This window comes from Micropterus salmoides, unplaced genomic scaffold (genome assembly GCF_014851395.1).
Source record: "Micropterus salmoides isolate LMB-PRFRI ecotype aquatic unplaced genomic scaffold, ASM1485139v1 Ms_hic_scaffold_4, whole genome shotgun sequence".
Taxonomy (NCBI): Eukaryota; Metazoa; Chordata; class Actinopteri; order Centrarchiformes; family Centrarchidae; genus Micropterus; species Micropterus salmoides.
This window is the reverse complement of record NW_024043372.1, coordinates 10,840,469-10,867,977: the sequence shown is the minus strand read 5'-3', so window position 1 is coordinate 10,867,977 and position 27,509 is coordinate 10,840,469. Positions and strand designations below refer to the sequence as shown.

The window sequence follows — 27,509 nt, the reverse complement described above, 5'->3', positions numbered from 1 at the left end:
TGGTCTTTGAGCCAGGACCGCCTGCAGGGTAATAGCCTATTTCCTTTTCGTGGGCACAAAGTATCCTTATCCGCAAGTTAATAATTTGTGGGTCGCACTCAAAGGACACAGAGCCGAATTGCACTGACATGGTGGTAACAGTTGGGTTAAAAAGTAGATATGGTTAAATAACTTATTTAGAGGCAGTTAAAGTTAAGTAAATATGGATGTTGATTGTTGATTTTGAGAAAAGAAATTTAGGGCAGCCAGTAAACTCTTTTAAACTAGATGCTTAGATGCCACTTAATGGGCAGCAACTGACCAGTGAAAAGGACACATCTCATTTCATAAACATGAACAGGTAAATGTTCTTTCCATTGAACCATGTGTGACGGTGAGGGACCAGTCAAACTGAAATTAAATTGCATTTTCTTTGTCTGCTACAGCATACATATCTGCTCTGTAAAATCTATTGTCCTGTGTTCTTCCTTGAGAAAAAAATCATAAATCAAAAGGGAGATATGTTTATTTCATTTTTTTGTTTCATTATGGCACTCCGTAGATTTGCATTAATGTGATAAAATTCCATTCTGGTATTTGAAATATTTCAATACAGCCAATCAAATCTTGCATAAAGCAGTAACATCAGCGTTCTATTATCGACAGAGCAGGCGCTCACACTGAGACAGACAGCAACCTGCCACACATATCAAAATCCACAGACTCTGAATAACAACCCACATTAGCTTTCCTGCTAACATCTGTATCTAACTTACATAAACATGAATACGCATCTCGGCTTGCACCTTAGCTTGTTTAACGAGAGCCCAAACAAACATTGACCACAAAAAAATATACTGCTAACATCAGTTTGCAGCTGCTCAGCTGCAGCACATTAAACAGCATGTAAACTTCCCTGCAAATGTCACTTTGGTCTGGTTAGATGCTGGTGTGGTCCTTACTCTACAATACCACTAACAACATGCTGCCCGTGACAAAGAAAGTGTGTTCACTTTGTCTTTCAATCTTTACAGTGTAACACCAGCACTCTAGCAGCATGACAGCTACTGTCAATCAAACACACTCACCGACACGCCCCTCCAGCCTGCTTCCTAGGGAGAAAAGGAGCATTGTTTCTGCCTTTTAATGATACAAAAACTGCACATGATGATGCATGTTTACATGTGGATGTTTAGTAGGTATAATGTTTACCATCTTAGTTCAGCATGTTAGCATGTAACATTTGGTAATTAGCACTAACCATCGAATACAGCTGAGGCAGATAATAAACCAGTTTTTGGGTTTTGGACAAATGTAAAATTGACTGTGCTAGAGAAAAGCCAGGCAATGATCAAAGTTATTACATATTATCCTGAGGGGACATCATTGTCTGTACCAAAATGCATTAGTTACAAAGACATTGTCAGCCTCAGGAAAAGCCAGGGGATCATCATTAGGATTAATCCTCTGGAAACCATGAATGTCTGCACCAAATTGTGTGACAGTTTATCCAGAAAATGTTCATATATTTCACTGGATAAGTCAAAACTTTGACCTGCATTGCTATCCCTAGAGCTATGCCCAGTAGGCCATTTGAGGGGGATGAGCAAAATGAATCCCCCTTGTTAACCTGCCATCCCCCCTCTCCATCCTGTAGTAGCAGAGAATGTGCAAGGGCAGAGGGGTTGTTCAGTTGAAAATGTTAGTCTAGTCTGCCTGAATCATTGATCCTTTATCTGAATAAGGTTTGTGCAAGTTAAAGTTAAAATCTATGGACACAACCATGGCTCTAAAAATATCAGTAGCCAAACTCTGCTGTGTATTGATAAATCCATGGCGCTCTCCGTGGTACTAAAGTAGCAAACGGATTTAAAATTGCTTTTTTTTCTTTCAGTTTCATCTTGGATCTGCAATTTTCTCTAAGCTATATGCTATGAATACTCAATTCTATACTATATTGTAGCCTCCATACTCCATAGAGTCACCATCCCAATATGACAAGCAGCAACGTGTCGTCCTTCGGTTCTCCCACTGAGCCACCCCCATTCTAAAAATTAACAAATCACTGACTAGCTATGCTGCTAACTTGGCTAAAAATTACATTTAATTTGTAATCCTAGTAAAGTGAGAAACTGAACAAACAATGAAATGCTCTGCTAAATGCTGATAATTTAAGATACCCTTCCTAACTCTAAAATCACCCCCACAGGAAACCCAAGATCTAAATTTTAACTTTAATAATGACTGATGGAAAGTATATTCTTCTCACTACAGCTTGGACGGCATGTAAAATTCTACAGTATTGGGGTCCTGTCCATGGAGAGGCTTAAGTAAGGTTTTTTAAATGCTTTAACTGTCCCTGACTCCCATCCGCTGAGCTTTTCATCTTGTATGAGCATTAAACCTTAGACACACCAACCAATCTGAAGTGTTTACACATTCTGTCTCCGGCATTTATACTCTGTAAGATTACCCTCTACCTTCTGCCACCTGATTTGTTGATATCACAATAAAAGCCCCTTGGGGTACAGAGTTTATTCTATTTTGCCACCTAATTTCTTGAACGTGTGCTGGGATCCCTGTGGCTGTATAGTAATTCTCAGGCACTAGCACAGTAAACTTGCTACACATGCCAACGGGGTAATCCTGTATTAGTGATGAGACAAAAAAAATCACACAGTCTGGCAAATACAGAAACACTTCAGACTGTGACAGCAACATAATAACTTAAATAACCATTGGTTTATTTGTCTGCTTGGCCCATTTTGATGTAAACTGTGACAACTACCTCTAGCAATGAGAAAAAAACAGTCAGTCCCATCTGTTTCAAACAAAAGGTATTAAAGAATGTTCCTCGGATATGCTTGCTCTTTGCATGCATTGTGTTAATGTCTCCAAAGCAAAAATGAAACGAATTGGCTATATGTATTTTGCTGACAGCTGGTCTGACATTAATACTGTTTTCATACCTATCCCATTATGCAAAGTGTCCAAATGAAGGGCATGTCTGTAAACACATTATGACCATCAGTTTGTACTTTGGCAACAAACTATAGTATAGTTGACTGTTCATGAATTCATAGCACTAACTGAATTCCTGCTTGTATATTCTGATTGTGACCTTCCTTTACACATGTTCACAGAGCGCAATGCCTAAGGAGCATCCTTCAGAGATGAAACAGAGTGGGTGTGAATGTGTATCACACCTTGGCTGGCTTTACCGACCTGATAAATGCCACTTCTCAAGAAAAAAAGTGAATAAGATTGAAAGAAAGATTGAAATTAAAAAGACACATGTTATAGCAGCATATATATATATACATTTATAACAGGTATACTAAATCTAGACTAGTGTATCACTACACTTGACAGTCCTCAAGTGAGTAATCCTGGTGTTTAATGCTCAGTATGAAGATGACGTACACACATGGATTGTGGAGAATTTTATTGGGGGTGAATTTCTTTAAAAGAGCCAATGTAAAATTGCGTAGTTGTATTCTCGTTCACCATTTGGAGTTCTACTCAGCAAAATGTTCTCAATGGCAACAATGGTGGCTAGAAGCTATATTGCAATATTACTGATGTATTGAGCATTGCTGTGACACAGTCCTGACACAGAGGTGTTTAAGATGATGGCTATCAAGCTGAACATCAATTTGATGGTCTGTCACTTCCTGAAAGAAATGTCTGGATCTCTTTGGCTTGCTAGAGTCGCAACTTTCCACTTGTTTACTTCAGCTACCTGTCTTCCATCTCATGTAGGGGAGGTTGCATCGAAATGGCTTGCGCAAGCTTGTGAGCTATGAATGGCTGCCCACTGACGTGTAGGTAAGCTGAAGTGACTTAACAAAACAATGAGCTAAAACTAAAAGCTGTGTAGTGCAGCAGAGTATGGTGTTGATTCACAGTGGGATCTGAAGTATCAGCATCCATTTAAATTACAGGGTACCGATTCTGTGATTCAAGGTACAAGGTAAAGTTATTTGTCATTTTACAACTTGGTTGTAATTTCATCAGGGTCTCATTTTATAACCCTGTTGTAAAATGAGATCAAGTTTGTAATTCCCTTCATGCTACTCACAAAGCAAACATTATAAACAAAATGTATAAAATTACGTACAGAAATAAATGATTTTGTATGGTGCAGTGCTGAGAATGAATTTAAGAGTAAGGGTAAGGGTAAGAAGTTGTTCTGAAGTCTGATGGTGTGACAAATGATACTTCTTTATCTATTGCCAGATGGCAGCAAGGTGAACAGGCTGTGGCTTGGTTGAATGACATTATTTAAATGACAACTGTAAAATGTTTTATGAACATGGTCAACTATGTCCCCTGCTTGTATGTTCCTAAATAAAAACACACAATAACAATAAAGAATTCACATCACTTCTTGGTTATTTATTTTACACTTTCTGCACTACAGTGTAAATAATATATAACATCCCTTCATAACATTTGGCCAGTTACAGATAATTATGAGTTATTACTAATGTCCAAATCATATATTTTCCCTATCCTATAATTTTAAACAAGAATTCTTCCTGTGCCAGCCAACAGCTGTGACAGTGTTGGATTTCAGGATCTTTCACAGAGGAGTGAGGGATATAAAAATAGAAACTGTCATCATTGGTTACTGTGAATGTCCACCCTATAAAACAGACAGCTTGTAAGCTGCCACGCTTCCTGCAAAGCCAAACCCCCTCTTTTTATCAAGAGACGGAGTGCTTTTTGAATAAATATCATACCTGCCACCACTGATATTGATTTTCTATACCTTAGAAAAGCTAAGAATCGTAACTGCTCTGTGTATGTGGTTGTCAGTCTTGTGGGAAAAGTCCATTACTCAGTCACTCTCCCTTTTTGTACAATTGGAAATCAGGTTTGACGAGTTATTTTTATAAATATATATTTCACTTTGGACTGACTAGTGCAATCAAACAGCAAGTGAGAAACTGCAGCTCAGTGAAAACCCTCTATAACTAAAGCACAGATAGTCATCTACTAAACCCATGATTAGATGGTCATATGAGTTCTTCATCTAGCATTGTCTTGGGAACAGTAATATACAATACATGGCTATGTAATTTACCATAATACAATGAAAATGTTTTTTAATAGCCTCCATCTGTCATGCTGAGGACAACAGGCACTAAAAGGTACTGTACATCACCCAGGAGGGAAGAGGGGCAGGAATGAGGAATGACAGAGAGATGGAGGGGAAAGCAGGGTGTGAGAGTAAAAACTAAACTTGACCAAACTATGAGTCAAAACACTGTTCTGAATCTTGTCAGGAAACATGACTATCATTGAAAACAACAGGCCCAAAATTAATATTGTTCAGCATTCCTGTGAGTCCCCGGATGCAGGTGATGCGAGTATTGCATCAGCATGTCAGACAGAAAGAGAAAGCAAAGATGAACTGTTATTTTTGATGCCAAAAATGATTCAAGACATATTTTGCTCCTCTGGTGAAATGCAGCCAGGTTAGAGCCACATTCAACACGTTATTTACCTATGAAATGCTCTCTGGCTAGCATCCAAATTCAACAGGGATGCGAAAAGGAGAAAGACTGGACCTGAATGCTAAGATTCTCATTTTGTTTGAATAGTCAGAGAAATTCTGGCATGAAGTGACTTTATTCACTGCAAGACATAAAAAGAAATGTTATCTTCTCCACAGAGGTCCCACAGAGATAGTAGCAGAGAGTTATAGCAATAGATATATGAATTGAAGGTCACCCTTCAAAGGCCCAAACAGTCTTAGAAAATAAAACACTGCAGGACAGAGGGAACTGCAGAGCATGTAAAACTGGCATGTTTATACATAACATTAAATAAGAAGTGGGGAAATGAGCAAAGGTTCTGAGACATTATATAAATGTGTTTTGAGGAAATTGCCTATAAAACACCTCAGCTGCACTTCACCTATAATGATTTTACAGACTGCAAAAAAAAGATAATGCCATAGGTAAAGCAAGGTGCAGAATAAGAAAGCATTACAGAGATGCCACTGTTATATTTATTTTTCAGTACATCCATACAAATAGATGGACAAAGAGATAAATATTGTGGAATATGATAACTATTAAATACAGACATGGTGTCATGCCATTGAGCAGACCCCTCTCCTGGGGGACATGTTGAATAATGTAGAGTGATCAAATTTTCATTAATCTTTTGCATGATTAAAAGGTAGTAAATAAAACATATCTGTGTGCAGCACTAAGAGCATTGCAAAATACAGGTCTACATAAAGCAATGTGAGATTGATGGGTCAGAGCACTGAACAGGCATTGGGGGAGTTTGGTCCTCAGATCTAGAAGTTTGGTGAACTGGAAAACAATATCCTCTATTGAAATATAGATAGTTTTGGTTCATGTGAGACTGACTTTGCCAGGGGAGACAGCTACATCTGACACCAAGGTGTGACCCAGCCCCTCTCTTTGGGGCTGTGCACTGGATGTTGACAGGCATCACCTCGGAGCGTTGATGAGGGGCGATAACAGCGTTCGAGGCAGCCCTGTGTGGGCCTTATCCTTGCATTCTCTGTATGCAAATCATTAGCTGCTACTGCCTCCTTTGTCAAGCAAGGTTTGTACAGTGTGCTCCTCTTCCTTTATCATTCGTACTGCCAAGCCTGCGGAAATGAAAAGCAATGCAAATATGCTTGGCTTTTAGGAGTCGGCAGATAAAGCAGGGAGACCTTCAAACCGCAACGCTTCATCCGCTTCAGTTTAGCCTTGACCGAGGCATGCAAATTATACCTGAGACGTAGGGGGAGTGACGCCGCAAGCTGCACAGGCGCAAAGCTGGGGCTTGAGATAGGCAAATCTCTCCTGAAGCAGGGTTAATTGGCAGAAAATATCTATAGAAAGGTTTAGAAAAGGGGGTTTGTGAAGTCCCACCAGAAAAAGCACACATTTATGCCATATACTGTTGACAGTGAAATGCTTGCGAAGCATTTCGCCCTCTCATTTTGTCATTTTGCTTCTAGGCAAGGATGTGTTCTACTGCTGACCCAGGTACAAGGTGCAATTCAGCACTGCTTTATCAGATCAGTATTACATTCTCAATTCTCGCTGGAGTTTTATGGACCCTAGCTTCCTGTAGTGGTGCGATCCTTACTGTGTTGCTGGATGCTGGTTTATGTATTGGGTGCTCCCAGGATAACATCTATGAGCCAAAAACTTTGGGTAAATGAGAGCCTGCTGCAACTGAAAAGAGTACAAGTAAACAAAGCCTAGATTATACACATCCACAGAGGATGTGGAGACATATGAATGGCAAAGAATGCATTTGTTTTCTGACACACATTCTTTGTATCATAAGTCTGGAAAAGACATCACCACATTTCAGAGAGTCTTTGAGCTAGAGTCCAAGTCAAGTCTCAAGTCTTTGAGCTAAAGTCCAATTCAAGTCTCAAGTCACTCATGGCTATAATAAATGTTGTATCACCTGCTGTGTTCAATCCAGGCTGCTGATAAAACTGCATAGCTTTAAGGAATTCTGTAACTGTAACCTGTTTTTAATTTACAGAGCACAACCATGTAATGTGCATTGCAATTAATGACAGATATTAACTAGCCTACAGTAAGAGGGTTAACTAAATAAAACTGTAACGTTACATGATCAACAATAATAAACATAAAATAAACATTAAATAACATTAAAAATAAACATTGTTCACGAATCCTGCAGCTCTAGTCCGAGTCAAGTCTGAAGTCTTTTGAGGATAAGTCTCAAGTCGAGTCTGAAGTCACTGTGTGCGCGACTTAAGTCGGACTCCAGTCCGAGTCTCTAACTCAATTCCCAATCTCTGCTACATTTAATAAAAAACAAATCTGTGCTTGTTTGCATTCATGTAACATTTTTCATATGCAGCCTCAAGTAGATTTAAATGAAAGTATGTTTGAAAGCCTCAGCTGACTGTGATCAGTATAATTCTGTGCTGTAACTATCTTAAATGTATCATACACACCTGAACCTCCATCTGACTACTCTCATTTAGCACATCATTTATGGTTTCTTTCAGCATTGACCTTTCCTGCTAATTTCCTGTATGCTACTACTGAGGCTCACTTCAGTGGATGGACAGCTTTGCTGCCACCACCCTGTGCCCCTTTATTTGACATTGTCAGCACTGAAGGGCCTTTATGTGGCCTGATTGCTCCATGTGGAGTGAGTAGGAAGACGAGGCTATTAATGTAACTTTCAGGTCATGGAGCAACAGCACACATTGAGCTGATATTGGTCATGTGGAAATAGCACATCGCTTCATTTCCTACAATGATGGATAGTGGATTTGTATTCTGTGCTGACTTCTTTGACATGTGTTAAAAGAAAGAGGGAGAACAAAACACATTGAGGGAGCGACAGGGATAAAGACAAGTGCATAGAGTAAGGGAAGGGGTGGAAGAGGTGGATTGCAGGGGTTCCCTAGTGTGTTTTCGCCTGCAGCTCGAGCTTGCTCGTAACAATGCTGCTTGTCTCCCTGAACAACATAAGCCAGTGACACTGCCCCTATGAAGGTGAAGAGGCATGGATGTGAGAAAACCAATTCTTAATTGTGATCATTTAACTAAGAAGTTTTACTCACTCATAGAAACTGCAATTTGCCTGTAATTGGCAAAAAATATAAATTTAAATTGATATTGATATGATAATGACATGTTATTGCATTGTGGCTTAACGAAAATTATTAACATTGTCTTTTATTGTAAAGTGCAATCAACTTATTAAATTGATGCTCTTTTCAACTTTGAGCGAGCAATGCTCTTGAGAAAGAAACAAATAAATGATGTGACCTGCAACGTGATTTCCAGAGGGTATGGAACATGTAACACCGCTGAGCACAAAACGAAGGGGCCGTCTTATGGAGTATAAGGGCCACATTGAGGGAATAAATTTGGAGATTCATAATATTTTGAGAAAAACTTGTAGTGTATAAAGTATAACGTCATATATGGGGGAAAATTAATGTTTAGAGAAAGAAGTCATAATAATTAAACAAACAAGGTTTGATTTTCATACTCTAATACAAAATGTTTTTGTAAACAGATAAGAGTAGTCTGTCTTTTATTTCTAATATGAGTGACGTTGCAGGTTTCACCAATAAGCACCTTATTATCAGAGAAAAAACGGTTACATGATGTGTGAGTCAATAACCAGATGTGGTTTGAAGCAGCAGCTGAATTACAGCGGGGACCTGGTTTTCTCTAGACAGCTAAGACAAGAGCACAGTCATGGCATCGGAGAGTGATTAAAGCTCAGTGGGACTTTATGCAAATGATGTGAAAGGCAGCCAGAATCTACCTATTCTACAGTGTGCTCCGCATTATGTTATTCCTCTGCGCTCTGCTGATTTGGTAGTATGCCATTCAGACCGACACAGTGACACGACCATCTGAGAGACACCAAAACCTCCCATCCAGTGACATCCTACATGGATAAAGTTTAGGGAAGTGGCTGTGCCCTGCTCTTTATCCGAGGTGGAGAAGTTAAAGTAACAGGATGTAGGCCAAACTAACCACTAGTCCTCATCTCTGAAGGCTCACTTCTTGGAAAACCAGAAAAAAATGTTTGACAACACTTCTGATCAGGCATAAATCTCACACTTGTGTGGATCAATGTTAACTTCACCACCTGATAAAGTACAGTAGGTTTTCAGTGGGAAACATCTTTTTTTTTAAGCACTGGCTCCCAGCAGATGTTGAGATATTATCTTATTATAATTTCACACCAAACCAACCACACCAAATAGGTGAGAAGATCATCCAAATGATACATCAAAGACAGGACTTTCTGTTGATGAGCTGGTGCAACATCTTTCACATAATAAGGCTGCAGATACAGTGTGGCATATCTCTTAATACTACTGTAACTTGACATTAAACACCTTCATCATCATTCTAAATCAGTCATATAAAAAAGATGATACTCAAACTCATCTTTAAATGTTTTTAATTCAACATAAGCTTGTTAGACACTGTTTAGACATGTAACATTATTGGGAACATTACAGGGAAATGAGCAGTGTTTCCATGTGCCTGTGGCGGCATTTTGTGTAATACTTTTTCTTAAAGGATAATTCCGGTTTATTACTTTCCTTGTGTAACCTTACTTTTGTAGGTTTGACCATCATTTCAGTCAGTTATTGTAATTTTGTAATCACCAAAGTAATCGCTGAGATACGGGAACATAGCAGCATCGCTACAACAAGGTCTGACAGATCAAGAAACAAGCTGAGTATCAGATGATCACAGAGTGAACAGTTGTACGTGGTAGAACTAAAGGTGAATGCACCCAGTATGTCAGTAATAATGCTTCATTACACAGGAAAACTATGTGCACAAGATTACAGCAAGTATGATAGGTCAAAGTTGAGCCTGGAAGTTGGTCTGTAGACTGTGACGATGTTCATTTAGAAGTGAATGATTTCTTCTTTTTTCTTCCAAATCAGGGTGTTTGTTTAAAACATGCATAATCGGTTGACTGATTGTATTTCCTATCTGGACAGACTCATTTTTAGTGATATTACCATTATTCCCAGATCTCAGCATTTTCAAAACTGACAGAAAGAAAGGCCAAAAATAAGACCAAATCTATAATAAATGGGACTTATCCTTTAACACCACAGGAAATAAAACACAAACTATGCCTTATACAGTCTCATCTAAAACATCAACACTGTTGCAGAGTCCAGAGGAAATATAGGTTTAACAAGAACAGTAACATTTCTAGTTAGTAGTACAGTGAGTATTAATATTCAGTGCATGGATAATACCTGTACACATGTAGTGTAAGCAAAATAAATGTATGAGTCAATGTTCATTAAAGGTCACTATTTGAGATTAAATATCCGTTGTTAGCGGATAAGCCTGTGAAACAGTTCAACAATGCCACATATTTAATCAGGCTACTCAAGCGGAATACACACTCATCCTCTGGTAAAGGTTGGACGAACATCCTCAATAGTGACTATTAGGGTGTTGTGGCTCCAGCAGCATCTCAAATGAAAAAAAGTATACATTTCTGACAAGACATTGAGATTTACATTTAGATGACAGCATCCAAAGGCCAGTTTACATTTTCTTATTTTTTTGAATGATTCAGACAGCAGGATGTTTAAACACGCCTGAATTTCAGTGGAGGAAAAAAAAGGGAAAATACAAAAGATGCACTTTATGCCTCTTCTGTGATAAGATGAGAATCCATGTGTGGTGGAAGGGCTAAGTAGAGATAGAGGTGGAGGATAGTGATATACCATAACCTTCACCATCGCTCGGTTTATTGAAACTCAACCAAGCTATGTTCATAGCTGGATACTTGCATGGCCTCCACCCACTGTGTCCACACACTGTGAAAAATGTGCCCAGTAAACCTGCACAGTAGTTCTTGGTTTTGTCTGCAATGCCAATGTCAACAGTCCATGTTTACAAACTTGCCAATGCTGCTAGGTGACTTTAAATGAAAAATGGTGTATTTACAAGTTAAAAAAAGAGAACAGCTTGTACATAGCGTAATGACAATGCACTTTTATATCATTCAATGTGGTTAAAAGGGTTTGCCTATCAGGTTAAAGACAGAACATGTAATCTTTCAATTAATCTGAGGACATGATAACTATCAAAAACGGAGATGTGAAGTTTCCACCCGCCAGGGATGAAAAGTTGTTTATGTGCATCTTCATATCCTGATCATAAAATATGAATGTGCATTAACTCCAAATATTTTCCAAATATTACCATGAAAACAGAAGGAAAATAAGTGTTGATGGAACAAGGTTTACATGACTTAGTGTCCTGGCTAACGACACAGATGGTATACATCAGTGCCTGTTAACTGTAATACAGACTTATGCTATATTGTAAAACATCATCTTTAATCAGAAATATGTATATTATTGAAAATTAATGTGGATGTAAACATGCTAATTGGTTCCTCTCGTAGGTATCTTCCCTCTGTTTATACACAGCCAATAGCAGTTTGCATGGCTGCAGGGCTTTATTTAATCATTAGTTTAAAGAGTTTTGCTTTTGATGTGTAACTGGGATTTCCAGTTGATGTGAGATGTGTATTACTGTATTAACAACCATGTGTACAAATTTGTTTTATCTAGCTGATAGATTACAGTGAATAATGAAAGAGATATCTGACATTTACAATGCTTGGGCAAGATAATACTTTTCCTCAAATAAATTTGCAATAATTACAGAATTTTGGCAGTGCAAATATAGATTCTTTAATGTAGAGCAATAGCATCTTCTTATAACTTTTGTTTTGCAACTCAGTTTTGCAGCCAGTCTGCACTACCAGAGGGATGGTGAGCTCTTGGAAGCAAATAATTTTTTGCAACAAAACAGGAAAAATGTCATTCTTTTTTTTGAAGAGAGCACAGATTCAATTTTGAGACACAAAAGAAGGTATCGTACATTCACATTGTATGGGATGAAAGAAAGGCTGCCAAAGCTAATAAAGTGATTCTAATGTGCTTTGTGATGCGGTGGAAGTCCCCAGCTTTCTGCTCTAAACAGATGGGATCGCTCCCATATGATCAGATAAAAGATGTGTAACATTCAACAAAGGCTGCCTCTCAAAGGCTTGCTGTCCATGGCTGCTCAAACAGAAGACCTTCGCATAAAATAAATGTGGCAGAGCATATGCAGCAATGATGAGGTTAAATTGAGGCATATCAGTCTCAGCTAAGGCAGAAAGAGGAACAAGATCAAATCACATGGAACTAATCGTGGCGACCTATGCCACTACTGGGAAGATGATGGCGCACAACCCTGAACAATGAAATTGTGCTATGGGCTGACAGTACCTCTAGTAAACAGCATGTCTTCGGTTCTTTATTCCAGAGGCTAAATTATAAGATGTCAGGCTCTGTAACAGTGGCAACACCTTCTCATCATATATTCAAATCCCACAATTTATGGAAAAGGTGATTCAAGGCTAAACTGAGTAGACATCTATAAATACACATAACCTTGTCACATATTTTCCATATCACACTGTCAGTGGGAGCTGCCATACCATAATAATATTCTCTAAACCCTCCCCACTTGTCCTAGGGCCTGCTGCTGCTCCTTCCTTCAGTCTACGGAAGCCCTTGCCTCCAGAGATAACCGCTGCAGAGATCACCCTGTCCCTGCGTCCCCCGTCTCTCTCACAAGGACGTCCCCGAACCCACATTTCTGGGTCATCACTGAGCTCATAGATAGATCCATCTTCCACGCTATGCTCCAAAGACTCCAGGGAGGAGTCCGATGCCTCGTCAACCAGCGCCGTTAATGGCTGCCCAGGCAGTCCTGATGTAGAGCGCAGCCTGTACTGCAGCAGAACACCGCGTCCTTTGCCTCTTCCCTCCCCCTGGTAGGAGCCGGGCTGTTGCAGGGATTCCTGAGAGGAGGTGTCGCTGCGGTCCTCGCCTCCACAGGCAGAGTCTGGGCCATCCCCGACAGAATCCCTCTTCAGCAGTTCAGGAGACAGAGTGCTAGTGGTGGCTACCAGGAAGTCCACGGGCCCACAATGGGCATTTAGAGAGATCATTCCCTTTCCTGTACAGGGCAGGCAGACAATATATTTAATTCAGTCATTCAGAGAGACTGAGGGCTGAGGTCAGGTCATTGTCTGTCAGACGACATTATTATGCAAGTGGCAGTTTGACTTGAACCCAGCCCTGTATGGCATGCTGTATATCATAAACTGTTAACTGTTTTAATTTATTATAATAACACTGCTGTATCAGTAATAATGGTAGCTATAATTTGTGGTGTATTTACATGGTGTTTAATAAACTAACTTGGAATAAGATGGTCATTTAAGTAAGGTTTGTACAAGTGGAAAACTAAGGATCTCATTCACATGGCACAATCAACAAAATGCTGCCAGGCAGTTTTTAAATTACTCTGCAAAAATATAAAATATACAGTATGATTTGTGTGTTGCCTGCCTGATAATATCTGCACTGATTCCAAGAGCCACGAGAAAAATGTGAAGTGTGACCTCAATAATGGGCAGGGCACAGTCATTTTTATCAAGAAAAAAAAGTCTTCACTTTTCTTTTGACCTCTCAAGAGGCTGTTCAATCACAGTCCGTCGCCCCCCTCTGATCCATACCTGTTATTTTGGGGATGCCCTCGAGTTTGGGAACTGGAAGAGTGATAATTAAGCCTTGGGCAGTGCCCACCCATAACAGCCCATGGCAAATTAGGAGACTTGTGACTCGCATGCTCATTTGACCTGCAATAAAGGAAGCAAGAAAACAATGACAGAAAATGTAATTGAGTTTTCTTTGCCAGAGATTGTTACAGAATGACAGCTCAAAATTATAACAGTTTTTGAAAGAATTAAAGATAAATCCCTGTTGAAAAAATGATACCTGAACTTTTACAGACTGGACGGTCTATCTTTTAGATAGTGAACTATGAATTCCCATTGATTTTATTATTACCATAGGTTCTTCCAAAACACTGTATTAAATTAACTGTTCGGTCCTAGCATGATGAAAAAAGTAAAAATACTTTTATTGTTGCTTATCAGTGTTAGCTTTGGGTAAGGTTTAAGCTCTGTGATCAATCTGTATTTGACAAGCTCAACACATGCACAGCACAGTCACCTAGGGCTCTGGGTTACATAAGATTATGAAAAATTGGATTTGTCTACTTGCTACTGACCCAGTTGAAAGAAAAACTCTCAAAGTAGGAAACAAGACTCTGTGAACTTAATATTACAAGTTTATGTTTGAGATCTAAGCAGTCTGGAAATATTGAGCTTCAAAGTGTTCACCTTCTACTGTACATAGCCTGATATGCAGGAAAGTTTTATTTCATTGGTAAAATGTCAGACATCCTAAAGGTACTCTAAATACAGACACCATAATCCATAATTTCCTGACGCAAATAAGTAAGGCCCTACTGTATGGTATGCCTGAACAGGTGTTTTCAATAATTTTGGTTGATCCAATCAGTGTTCAGTCTGTGCGTGATTGACATCTTCCTTACATTTTTTGTTACTGTTTTGTTACTATTACTATATGGCAGAGCAACACACAACCTCATGATTCTTTCAAGTGTTCTAGTTTAGTGTCCTACGCAAACACGAAACACACCCTACTTCAACAAGAAAAAAGATCTAACCACCCAGAACAATTAACTGATAACTAATAAGGGTATAATTCAGTGGTTTACACAGAACGTTAAGTACAAAACAAGAAAATTAAAAACACATTTTAACTTTGAAGGATAAGGTTTTATCTTGTAAGACATAAAAGAGAGCAATGATTTTTGAAGAAAAAATATCAATGTTAATTTTTTTAATGCAAACAATTATTATAGTAACTATTGGAGAAATTTCTGATTTAATATACTTGGATGGACCCAGAAAACACTTAAACCACATGCTTTTAGGTTACATATTTAGAAGATCAGAAAGACTTTCATTGTCAATAACATTTAAAGTTTTGATTTCAAGGTCAATTATTTAATTTGAGTTGCCAATCACTCATAACACTTGCACATTGTCAGTCTGTGACTCATCTATCAAACAAAGCACTTTATGGCTGTCAAAGGCTTAAACTTTAAGACTGACTTATTATTAATAAAGTAGACAGATGTGGATTTGAAGTCACATATTTACATAACATATAACATATTTTGTACTCACAGTTACTATAAGGGGTTGACCTGAGCTGGCATGAACCGTATGCAAACATAGATCTGATGAGATCCACTAATCAGAATCAGAAGGAGCTTTATTGTCAAGTAGTGTTTTACACATTCAAGGAATTTGCTTTGGTGATAAGGTGCTTCACATAGACAAACATACAGTTTACATAAATATATGTAGAAATATAAATATGGAATAAACAGATGCAAGTTATGTAATAATTATAAAAGAATAGAAAAAAATAATACAACCATTTGCAGAGAAAGAACAATGTGACAGATATTTACATGTGCATTACTCCGGTTTGTGTTATGCAGACGTATTGCAATGGAAGAGAATATTGTGTATATAAATATATAAAATTGACAATATAAAAATATAGAGCAACAACAATTAGCCATTAACAACAAATACGTGCAATGTACCAGGTTTGTGCATGATATGAAATGAAGTAAAGATTTAGACATGCAGAGACATTTACATTATTTGAAAGGGGGGGTGTCAGTGGGGGACCCAGGCCTTGTTAATGAGGCTAGCTGTAGATGGCAAGAACCTGTTTTTGTGGCAAGGTTTTGGTCCTGATAGACCGCAGCCTCTTGCCAGAGGGTAGTCGGAAACAGTTTGTGTCTGGGATGGGAGGGGTCAGCTGCAATCTTTCCTGCTTGCTTCAGAGTCCTGGAGGAGTACAGTTCCTGAAGAGATGGAAGATTGCAGCCAATCACCGTCTCTGCAGAGTGAATGATAAGCTGCAGCCTGCCCTTGTCCCTGTCAGTGGCAGCAGATGGTGATAGAGGAGGTGAGGATGGACTTCTTGGTGAGGGAGGTGATGTTCAGCTCCCACTTGAGGTCCTGCGAGATAATGGTGCCCAGGAAGCGGAAGGAGTCTACAGTGGCGACTGGGGATTCACACAGGATGATGGGAGAGGCTGGGGCTGGGCTCTTTCCTAAGTCCACGACCATCTCCACTGTCTTCAGAACATTGAGCTCCAGACTGTTCTGGTTGCACCAGGTCACCAGATAGTCAATTTCCCACCTGTAGACTGACTCATCCCCAGCAGAGATGAGCCCAATGAGTGTGGTGTCATCTGCACACTTCAGGAGCTTGACGGACTGGTCACTGGAGGTGCAGCTGTTGGTGTACAGGGAGAAGAGAAGAGGGGAAAGAACGCAATCTTGAGGTGAACTGGTGCTGATGGTTGTGGAATCAGAGACTGGTTTTCCCATCTTCACCTGCTGCTTCCTGTCCGTCAGGAAGTCTGTGATCAACCTACAGGTGGAGTCAGGCACGTTCAGCTGAGAAAGCTTGTCCTGCAGCAGGGCCGGGATGATGGTATTGAAAGCAGAGCTGAAATCTACTAACAGTATCATGGCATAGTTTCCAGGGAAGTCCAGGTGCTGAGCGGAGGAGTCACAGGTGATGGTGTCTGATTATCCCTCAAAGCGGAAGTAGAACTGGTTCAGGTCATTTGCCAGGTGAGAGTCGTCGATGGAGTGGGGGGCCTTTGGGTTTGTAGTTTGTGATCTGTCTGAACCGCCTCCAGACAGAAGTGGCATCGTTTACAGAGAACGGGTCTTTTAGTCTCTCTGAGTATAGTTGTTTAGCTTCTTGCACCTCCTTGCTAAACCTGTGCTTTAACCCTGCTCCTATATGCCTCTTACTTTTCCAACCTTAGCTGTCTGAACTCAGCTGTGAACCAGGGTTGTCATTGTTATAACTCACCTTGGTGTATGGTGGTATACAGCTGTCCTCACAGAAACTGATGTAGGACGTCATAGCATCAATAAACTCATCCAGACTGTTGGTGGCAGTCCCAATATGCCTGAAGATCCTCTACAGCTTCACTGGTCCATTTCTTTGATGTCCTCAGCAAAGGTTTACAGAGTTTAATTTCTGCCTGTATGCAGGAATCAGGTGCACCATGATGGAATGGTGGAATCCAGCCAGTTGCAACGCAGAGTCCGGTATGAAGCACAGAAAAGAAGATGAATAACAGTCTCGGTTTGTCCCCACCCGTAGCTGAAATTTGTCCAGTTTGCTGCACAGTGAGCGGAGTCCCCGCTGGCAGAGATGCACGAGTCACCCGGCTCGTTTCCCTCTCTTTGGATGCTTCACAGCCCGAACAGCAGCGAGCGTGCCCTTCACCAAAATGTCCAATAATTCCACTGGTGACATGAGAAAAGTGGGAAATAAATCCACTGGAGTTGTTCCCCTAATGTTCATGAGCTCTTCTCTGGTGAAAGAGCTCCGGGAATCACAGCTGAAAACTGAGTTAACATACAAAAACAAAACAAAGCGCAGCTAACAAAGAGGCAGCTATACGCAACGCCATCTTGGATCAAGTTGGTATTAGTGCTTATTGGGGTTCTCTGATGATATGACAATTCAGGGTGATTTTCTTTATGTAAAGTTAACTTTTTACATCATAAGATAGACCATGATGCAAGAGTCAACATACGTTTTCTGTAGTGAAGTTTTCCATTGCAGAACAAACAATCCATTCCATTGTTTTTGTAGCAAGGCATTAGTGACAGAGAAAGGATAATTGCACACTGTTATTATGCATGCACATCCTTTGTCTCCACTTAACAAAGGAGTGAAAAACGTTGTGAATTATTTTTGCATTCCATCTGTGGTCCCTCAGCTCTTGGCTCTCATTGTGGCCTAGTTATCTATAAGAACCATTTACCATAATATCCATGGCAACTATAATTGAATTACACCAACACTTGTGTGATCACAACGAAGAGAATGCTCATTTACATGTGTAGCTGTATTTACATGTTTGTTCTGTGTCATGCTCAGATTATGATAATTTGCATGAGTGGCTCAACAGTGTCATTAATTCATTCATTTCACTGTGCAGAGATAAATCATCCCATGTAGGAAGCTGACGCTGTCCATAGAAGAGGAAGTGGAGGCCTTTAGTGTGGAGACCTTGGAGGGTCAGATTAGTGAGTTAGGCACAGGCTAAAACACAGACTTTATCTCAAAACTGCTACCTGCTCACATTGCCTCAGAGTCTATTTGTACTTTGGTTAGAGAGCTTAAGTGAGAGAGTGATAGTCATGAACACCCACTCTTGGGTTACCATGAAATCTGAAGTTAGTCGGAAGATGTGGGTGCCAGGCATTGTCTTTAAGAACAGTGATAAAGAAGGATAATGACAAAGGCACTTGAGATTAAGGAGGTATAGCTTAACCTCAAGCAATCTCGCACCTCCAATTTTTGCAGCATTTCACACACTCTGCAGTGTGTAGTGGGGTTTATCGTGGGAGCCGGTATTTGCCTTAAAAAGAAGATGTCTCCAAAGATAAACGTTTCCCTGTGATATGTCACTGAGGACTTTATTTTGGAATATTACTTTTTCACCCTAAGGATAGAACTATTAAAGGCATTAGTAGAGAAGAGATCAGCAGTTTCCTCTGCCTCAGAAACTTCTCTGTTGTTTACTGCAACTGGAATTCCCTGTTGAGTATAAATCACATTAAGGGGAAAGGATTAGGGGGTATATCATTACTGCATGTCCTAACATAAGTCAAGGAGAAACATAGGAGAGCAGAGACTCATTGATAGAGAGAAAATATCAGTATTTCATGTGCAGTATCTGGGGTTGTGGAGTGTCAGGGGATCCTCTTCTCTCTTGTGAGCTCAACAAATCACAACTCAAGTCAAAGATCTTCTTCCTTTTGTGGACCCTGAAGACATGAACCGAGCAACTCTTTTTCTTTTCACCCTGTAACTTCCCCCAGGGCCGAGCCTTGAGGCTGCCACCCTTCCTCCAATCTACTGCATATTTCAAAGGGAAGCACTGGAACTGGGTGAAAATGACCTCTAGGTCACCGGTTTTCTCCAGATACCATGTCCATAGGAGTCTGTTCTCCTTAAAGTCTTCCCTTGAACCAAAAAAGAAACTTTAATCTAAAAAAGAAAAGTTTGGTGTCTGGACACATTCCTGTTTTTATTTTTATTTTTTACTCTTTGCTCGTTCTTTCTCCACGTACAAGAGAAAACCTTTTATTTTCTCTGATAAAGTGATGAAGTGCTTCTAAAGCTTTGAGTATTGCTCTAAATACATCAATCACAGTCTGGCATGACTCAACAAAAAGGACAAAACGTTCTAAATACAGATGCATTTATACCACTCCACGAAGCTCAAAATTATCTTCACATGTACTGATTGTGCTGATGGCCATGTGATGTGCAGCCTGAACATGTTTGAGGGAATGTAACACTGAGTCACATAACCATTAATGAGTTTTAGGTACACTTCATTGCTATCTAATTTGTTTACCAAAATTCTTCCCTCAAAAAAATGGAAAACACTCACAGTGGTTGATAAATATTTCATCCATCGTGAAAGAAGGCACACAGGAAGTAATGGGCTATCTGTGGCATCCTAAACGGACTGCAGTGAGGAGTGAAACTGGGGGGATTTAAAGCAGAGTGGATGAGATGAAACGAGCACTGAGAGGGAGAAACTGGGACAAAAAGAAAGGAAAATATTTACTCAAAAGGGAGGGAAGTGGGGAGGTACGTGTAGAGAAAAAGAGGTAAAACAGGGATGATACCACAAATGCATGGTCGTTTAAAAAAAAGACAAGAGTGTTTCCATGGGAACCCTTAGTATGAAAATCTTTAAGCCTGCCATTTTACTGCTCCTCAATGACGTTATTTCTTTTTTTTTTAGATTAATCCCTATCTCTCACCCCATGGCTCTATTATGGCTTTGCGAAGGCCTGAGATGGATAACTTATTCAGGTCAGTCCCCGGAGTGCAAGACCCAAGGAGCAACTTGGACAAGACAAGAATACCATTTTGGGGAGGAGAGCACCATCTGTATTAAATTAGTGCCCTCTCATTGCCCTAATATAATAGAGAAGTAATGTGACCAGTACATATAAAATGGAATGCTGTGGTACAGTTTTGAAATAATACATTGTCACAAAGAAACACAATTTTATGTTTTATACACAAAATATGTGTTTCAGGATAGAGGTTGACCTCTATATATGGAGGTCAAAACCCAAGTGTGATGTGTGTGTACCAGTGTTCAGCAGCGTTGAGCGTGTTGAGATGTTGATTTCCTGCAGAAGCTCCAGTGTTTCAGTATGAAAGAGTCGAATGGAGGAACCCTCGGAGAATGCCATCCACACCCCTCCACCGGCACATGCCATATGTGCGACGCTGACCATTGGGTCTGGATGGACTTCAAACTTCTGTAAATAAAACAATCATACTGTTGTAAATAAGGGCAACATGGGAAGAAAATGATCACCCACATCATCAAAAAATTATATTATTTCCATGCTGGAAATTTAATAATTTCCCAAATTGAAAGGTTTGGAATTAAAAACAGACATTTCTGGGAGATTTTTCGCCATCTAATCTTTGGACTTCTGCTGTGGTAGCCTCAGTGCAATTTCTTTCCTAAAAAAGATTTACCATTCTGTTAGGAGTTTAGCAACATCATAACTATAATACTTTCTTCACTCATTAACAACACGTTATTTTTCCAAACTACAGATGCCACAAACAAAAGGAATGATAGAACAGTAGAAATAAAGAACAGTGGAAGAGGAGAAAAGAGTTATTTCTCTGACTGACTTGATATAAATGTATCAAAAACATAAAAATCATGGCAACAAATGACTTTGCTGACTGTATCGACTTTGATAACATATCTTGTGCCAATTATTGTGACAGTCATTTCAAAGCTGATTTACTGGAGTGTTTATTTCTTTTAAAACATTACAAAATAGCTGGCATTATGAGGTCAGTCGAGGCCCCCTGAATCATTCATTTGTTGCTCACCACTTGCGTTTCTGTAAATAAAGTCTAGCTGTGCCTCCTAATTCTGTAATTTACAGAGTCCCTGACACACGGGGCATATTTTTGCATCATTCCCCTAGCTTCTATCTTTTTAAGAACACAATGGAAAAAGAGAGTTTCAGGCACACAGTCTTAATGAGTAGCTTGAAATAAATGCAATGAGCCTTATCATGGCAACACATGCAGCCCCTGCAGTCCAAGGCGTGACAAGGGTTGGTTTGGGCATCATCTTGGAACTCATATCACTGTCAATGCATGAGTTGCATGAGGCTGGGCAATTAGTCAGTGAGAGCGAGTAAAAGAAGATTGCACCCCCACCCCAACCCTAGTGCACCGGCGGACAGGGATTACCACCTGTTTATGTGCCCTTGCCAGTGGGTCCTCTTTTGTTTGAAATTAGGGAAAAGGAAGGAAGACTTTGATGTATTTTTTCTTTTAATTGACTCTTCAGAAGTGGGTGTCTGCACCGCCTGGGAAAGACTATGCAATACATCTCTTTGTTTTTCAAGTGCAGCCATCAAAAAATTTGATATTCATAATAAAAAGGCAAATTTCACCTTCAATAACCCGTTGCAAATGAAATGGGTTGACAAGTTCGAAAAGAAAAGCACAGCCCTTCTGTACTGTACATGCTGCATAATCATTGCATTAATCATTATCAAGCATGGTTGCTTTAAAAGGGACTTCCAGCTAATCAATGGCTGACATGCTGTAATTGTTGGATGCCATCTTGCTAACCATATGTTCGAAAACACCTGGAAGGGATTCTGGGAAACTAAATGTACACACTAGCTTTACAGAGGGATCTCAAAAAGTGCCTGAAAATGTGTTTAAATCATTGATTTAACATTTGTAAACAAAGAACAAAACAGTGTTTTTACATAGATATCACATTCACATTTAACCAAATATTGCAAATTAGAATTCTCCAAATATTTTATCATGGATATCGACCAAACATGTTAAACGACAATCACACTGTGTCAGATACAGGATAAGCACAAGCCGCAACTTTTGCCCCCAACCAACAACCTGGTATTAGTCTGCTGAATCCAGCGTTGCTTACAGAGATGAGGTGGTCAGTGAAGCTTGACAGTAGTAATGTGCCCTTTCCACTCAACTCAGCTGTGTCACGCTAACAGAAACATCCCTCCTTTAGTCCTCCACTAGCAGTGGGAAATAACAGCAGAGCTAAAGCCACAAAAACTACAGCTGGTCTGAACAGCTCATTATTCCTTTATTACGCAGGTGAAAAGGTGTCCTTTGCTGAGCAATAAGTCCACATCTCCACACTGAGCTATGGTGAGGGAGTCGAGTGGACATGTGAGTGATAGGAGAAAACAGGTAGAAACAGAAATAGTAATAGGAACAAGGCCTACCAGTCTGTACTGATCAAAGCCTGTATGCCCATGCATGTCTTTCTTTGTTAAGGTTTGATACATGGGAGCGACTCAGACCTGTTTAAAGTGCTGAATTTTGTGAAGCTCTTAAATAATGCAGATATGGCCCTTGGAAACTCACAAACAAAGCTGAAAAGTTTCTGAAATCAATCATAACCGATGTTCGTAGGTTTGAACAAAATGACATTCGTGTCAAAATCAAACAAACAATGCAATGCATTATCATCAGATTCTCAGTCCGTACTTTGTGACCATCTCCAAAATAAAATATCATTGATTGGTTGACATTTTCCTCATTTTCTCCACAAGTAAGTTGTTTCAAATTCCCATTTTGTGCCATGATTCCTGCTGCTACCAAATCTCTTTAGTTGGCCTGATGAGAATGTAAATAGGGTATATAATAGGGTAACATTTTGCAATTTTACAGATATATTTTTTTGATAGGAGTGAATCAGTTTAAAGTGATTTTCAAACATTTTTCAAAAAAAGTGGTGTCTGTAGTAATTTTAAATGAAAACAATTTTATTTTTTTTTTTTAAGTAAGAGCTGGTGATCACGCTTTTTGGATTGCGAGAGATGGTTTTTGTTGCAGTATTTCAGATGGCCAAATGGGACGGACTGACTTCCCACACCATATCAAGCTCTCTTAATACATCTGTGGGCCAAATCACTGGTAAGGGGAAGAGGGAATTTAAGCTGGTCTCAACAGTGACTGGACTTCTTACATGATGACCAGACCAAAAAAATGTTGCGCAGTACATTGGTTTATGACGAAATACCTGCAAAACTAATGACATTCCCGTCAGATTCAGCAGTACTTTACTGTGTTTAGTGCTAATGAGCCAATGTTAGCATACTGACAGGCTAAACTGAGATGATAACCATGGTAAACATTATACCAGCTAAACATCACCATGTTCGCATTGTCATTGTGCAAAATGCTAATGTCAGTATGCTGACATGCTCAAAACACCACTGAGCCTACGAAAAGTCTCAAAAAACTGCTAATGTGATTGTAAACACTCAGGCTTGTTTCCAAGTCATTTCCTTTGTTTAAACCTCTGTGGTAATATCTAACAGTCAAAACTGTCAAAGGTATAATTTTTTGGCGTTGTGAGCTTGTTAAAAGCTAAAAAAACAGCTTATAAATCCTCACATTCTTTTAGCCATATTTGTCTCTCTCTTTCCTCACAGCCATTCTGTTGCTGAGATTTTGTCAGCACTATAATTTTTATGTATTCCCACTGGGGTGGTGTGTACATAATCAAATAGTACAAAGCTGAGACTACACACATTTTTAAGTGGTGATGATCCTCTGGGTTTCTGTTGCAGGCGATTTCTGACCACTTTGTAAGTATTCAGCCATGTTTACCCAAAACAGACTGAAAAGGTTATATTAAAAAAAAAAAAACCCTGTGTCATCAAGGCATTGGCTGTGAAGATTTAAAAAGTGAGCAGTAGGGTGCAAGGGTCAGCGCCATCAAATGAGACAGGCTATGATGTCCAGAAAAGTCATGGATAAATGCAGCAAATCCGACAAAGTCTTGAACATCCGCAGGGGAAAACACTGGAAAAAAATCAAGTGAATATGAGTCTGTGGCCCTCTAGCCTTGCTCAAAGTCAAATCTCCTACTACAGGCACCAGGTACTGCTTCTCCAGATCCTGGATACGCACACCACAGCTCCTGCGAAGTCAGCCCTCTTGAGTCCAAATTAGTCAGAAAGACAAGGTTAGCGAAGAAGTAACCAGAGCTGACCTGTTAAGCTCTGTGGGAGATACAGTGAACCAGAACTGTGCCTCCACAGCGTGGTCATTCAGCTGATTAAGCTCATGTCTCTGGAGGGCTAAGGAAAAGAGGTGAAGGAATAAAAGGAGACATCCCTAGCTCAGCTCACTTCTGATTATGAGGATCTTGAGGCAGACTCAAGCAGCTGACTCTGTCCAGATTTGTCAGCTGCTTCTTCGAATGTGTTGAAACTTTTAAGAGAATAAAATGTCAATTTATGTACAGTACATATTTAACTTTATATTTTACATGATTTTGTTTATTGTTTTAGTTCTTCTGGTTGTTAAAATTTGGCATCATATTTTTGTATGTCAACAACTTTTATTTATCCAGGGAAGGTTTCCTTAGCAGACACGCTCCTTTTCAAGAAAAAACCTTCAACCCATTTACACAGTTACGCAAACTCACATCTGGGAACTATTAAATGCTAATGGTTTGGAGTTCGGTATCTGAATACCATATTAACATTACCCAAAAGAGTTTGTTTTCTGTCATACATTATTGTCTAGCACAGCCGGAGAAGTTGCCACCCTATACACCTCAAATGACACACCGTACAGATTAACACCTTGGAGAATGACCACAGAAAAATGGAAAGCATGACAAGAGACATGAGACAACACCGAGTATGATTTTCTGGAGATAATGGTGTGCTTTCCTATGCCATAACTCAAGAGTGCTACAGCAAAATAAAGCTTAAGTGTGTGTTAGAGTTCCAACAAACATTGTATGAATCTACAAACGGTTTGATTCGTTGTCCATGCAGCAGCTCCAGGCAATAAATCTTGATGACATCACAGATTAGAATGCTGGCTGTGTGCATAAATCTTTTCAGAAAATGAAAGGAGGGGAAATTTTCCTCAAATGCTGCAAAAAACAACAAAACAAATAAATAAAAAAACACCTTGTCTAGCAGTTTCACTTATGAACCCATCCATTCGGGTCTTCAAACCATGCTTTAGTGAAGACTGAGAATATTTATCAGTTGGGGAGATGGAAGGAGTTTACTTTTCAACTAGGGATTGAAGAAACATTAATTTCCTTGAAGCTCATTCTTTAAGACAATCCTTTCAAATTAGGCTGTTTGAGTTACAGTACTATAACTTGATTGTTTGTTACACAACTGGAAAACAGACGTGGGAGACAAGCTTGCCTGTGAGACTCTGGTAGCTGGGGCTTGACTCATGGGGCCTGGTTGGGCACTGCCTGAAAGAACTACCACTCACAGGCATATTAGTTGGGTGCACTGTCAACCAGGCGGGAGGCAAAGGCAGGGACCTAGTTGTGCTGGCTCCCGGCATTGCAGACTGCTTATAGGGAGCATAGGGTGATTGAAAAGTGTACTTGGACTTGATGATGGATTCTGTCATATTATCAGATCCACAGCCGTGTGTCTTGGACACTCGTGTGAGGTGCAGAGCTGGATCAGGTGGCAAGGGAAACCTGGTAAACCCAAATGTGTAGTAAGGGTGAATGTAGCTGAAGGCTCTAGAGATTGTTGGGCTGTCTTGGTTGGCACACCTCTTCAATTATGTGTGAAGGTCAGGGACAGTGCCTGCAGAATAGCAGACTGGGGTGGCGGTTTCCGATTTTAACCAGCCCAGGGTTAATGGGGTGCCATGGGAGTTTGCCCATCCAGTCTACATGTGTTTTCTGGACTTCGAGAAGGGTTATTACCGTGCCCCCCTGGGAGTCCTGTGGGGAGCACAGCAGGAGTATGGGGTACCTGAGCCGCTACTACGAGCTATTCGGTCCATATATAACCAGAGTGAGAGCTGGAAGTCAAACACGTTTTCAGTGGGTGTTTGGCTCCATCACGATTGTCCCTGTTTTAACTTTCATGAATGCGATCTCAAAGTGCAGCAGGGGTGAGGAGAGTATCCAGTTTGGGGACCTAAGAATTGCTTCTCTGCTTTTTGCAGATGATGTGTTTCTGTTGGCTTCATCAGACTGTGACGTTCATTCACCGGGTGTTTTGCAGTCTGGTGTGAAGTAGACAAGATGAGAGTCTGCATTTTGAAAGGCTGAGGCCACGGTTCTCTGCCGGAAAATGGTGAGTTGCTCCCTACAGATTGGGAGTGAGTTCAATTATCTCTGAGTCTTGTTTGCAAGTGGGGTTAAAATGGACAGTGAGATAGACAGGCGGACTGGTGTGGCATCAGCAGTAATGCGGGTACTGTCTTAGACCATTGTAATGAAGAGTGAGCTGAGCCAGAAGGCATAGCTTTCGATTTACCAGTGGATCTACATTCCATACCTCACCTATGGTTGTGAGCTTTGGGTGATGACCAAAAGAATGTGATCGCAGGCACAAGCGGCTAAAATGAATTGCCTCTATAGGGGGGCTGGGCTCACCCTTAGAGATAGGGTAAGGAGCTCAGACATCTCGGGGAAGCTCAGAGTAAAGCCCCTGCTCCTTCACATCGAAAGAAATATTTTTTCTCTCGCCTGATATTGTCACACTTTGTTCCTCATTCCCTCTCTTCAACCACACTGTTGTTTCATACCCGGCCCTCTGCATTGCTCTCTGTCCCTTTCTCTGGCTCCCCAGCTGTGCCGTCCCTCTCCTTATCATCTGCAACACCCAACTACACACCTGTTCTCACCTGCCTCATCAGCCTTGGAGTTTTCTGGCCTACTTCGCCCACTCCACATCTGCAACTAATTCTCTCCCTATATACATCAATAGAAAATTAACAGAAAACACATGTCCTATAATCTAATATATATGGACAAAATATGCAAAAATTAAATAAACATAGAAAATAGAAAAGAAAAAAGTTTGTTAAGGGAAGCACCAAAATACTTATGATGGCAGGATCATCAAAAAAAATTATCATACAG

General features: G+C 40.0%; 1 protein-coding gene across 3 annotated transcripts in view; it reads right to left on the bottom strand.

Moving 5' to 3' along the window:
• Nucleotides 1-9,922: 9,922 nt before the first annotated feature.
• The window catches only part of arhgef10la (Rho guanine nucleotide exchange factor (GEF) 10-like a), a 115,770-nt gene continuing 98,183 nt past the window's right edge, over nucleotides 9,923-27,509 (bottom strand). For all 3 annotated transcript variants that reach the window (XM_038695432.1, XM_038695433.1, XM_038695434.1), the window contains 3 exons: nucleotides 20,694-20,865; nucleotides 14,101-14,223; nucleotides 9,923-13,538 (listed from right to left, as the gene is read on the bottom strand). In XM_038695432.1, the coding sequence (XP_038551360.1) occupies nucleotides 12,988-13,538; nucleotides 14,101-14,223; nucleotides 20,694-20,865 (846 nt within the window). In that variant the 3' untranslated portion in view covers nucleotides 9,923-12,987. The remainder of the gene's footprint in view (nucleotides 13,539-14,100; nucleotides 14,224-20,693; nucleotides 20,866-27,509) is intronic.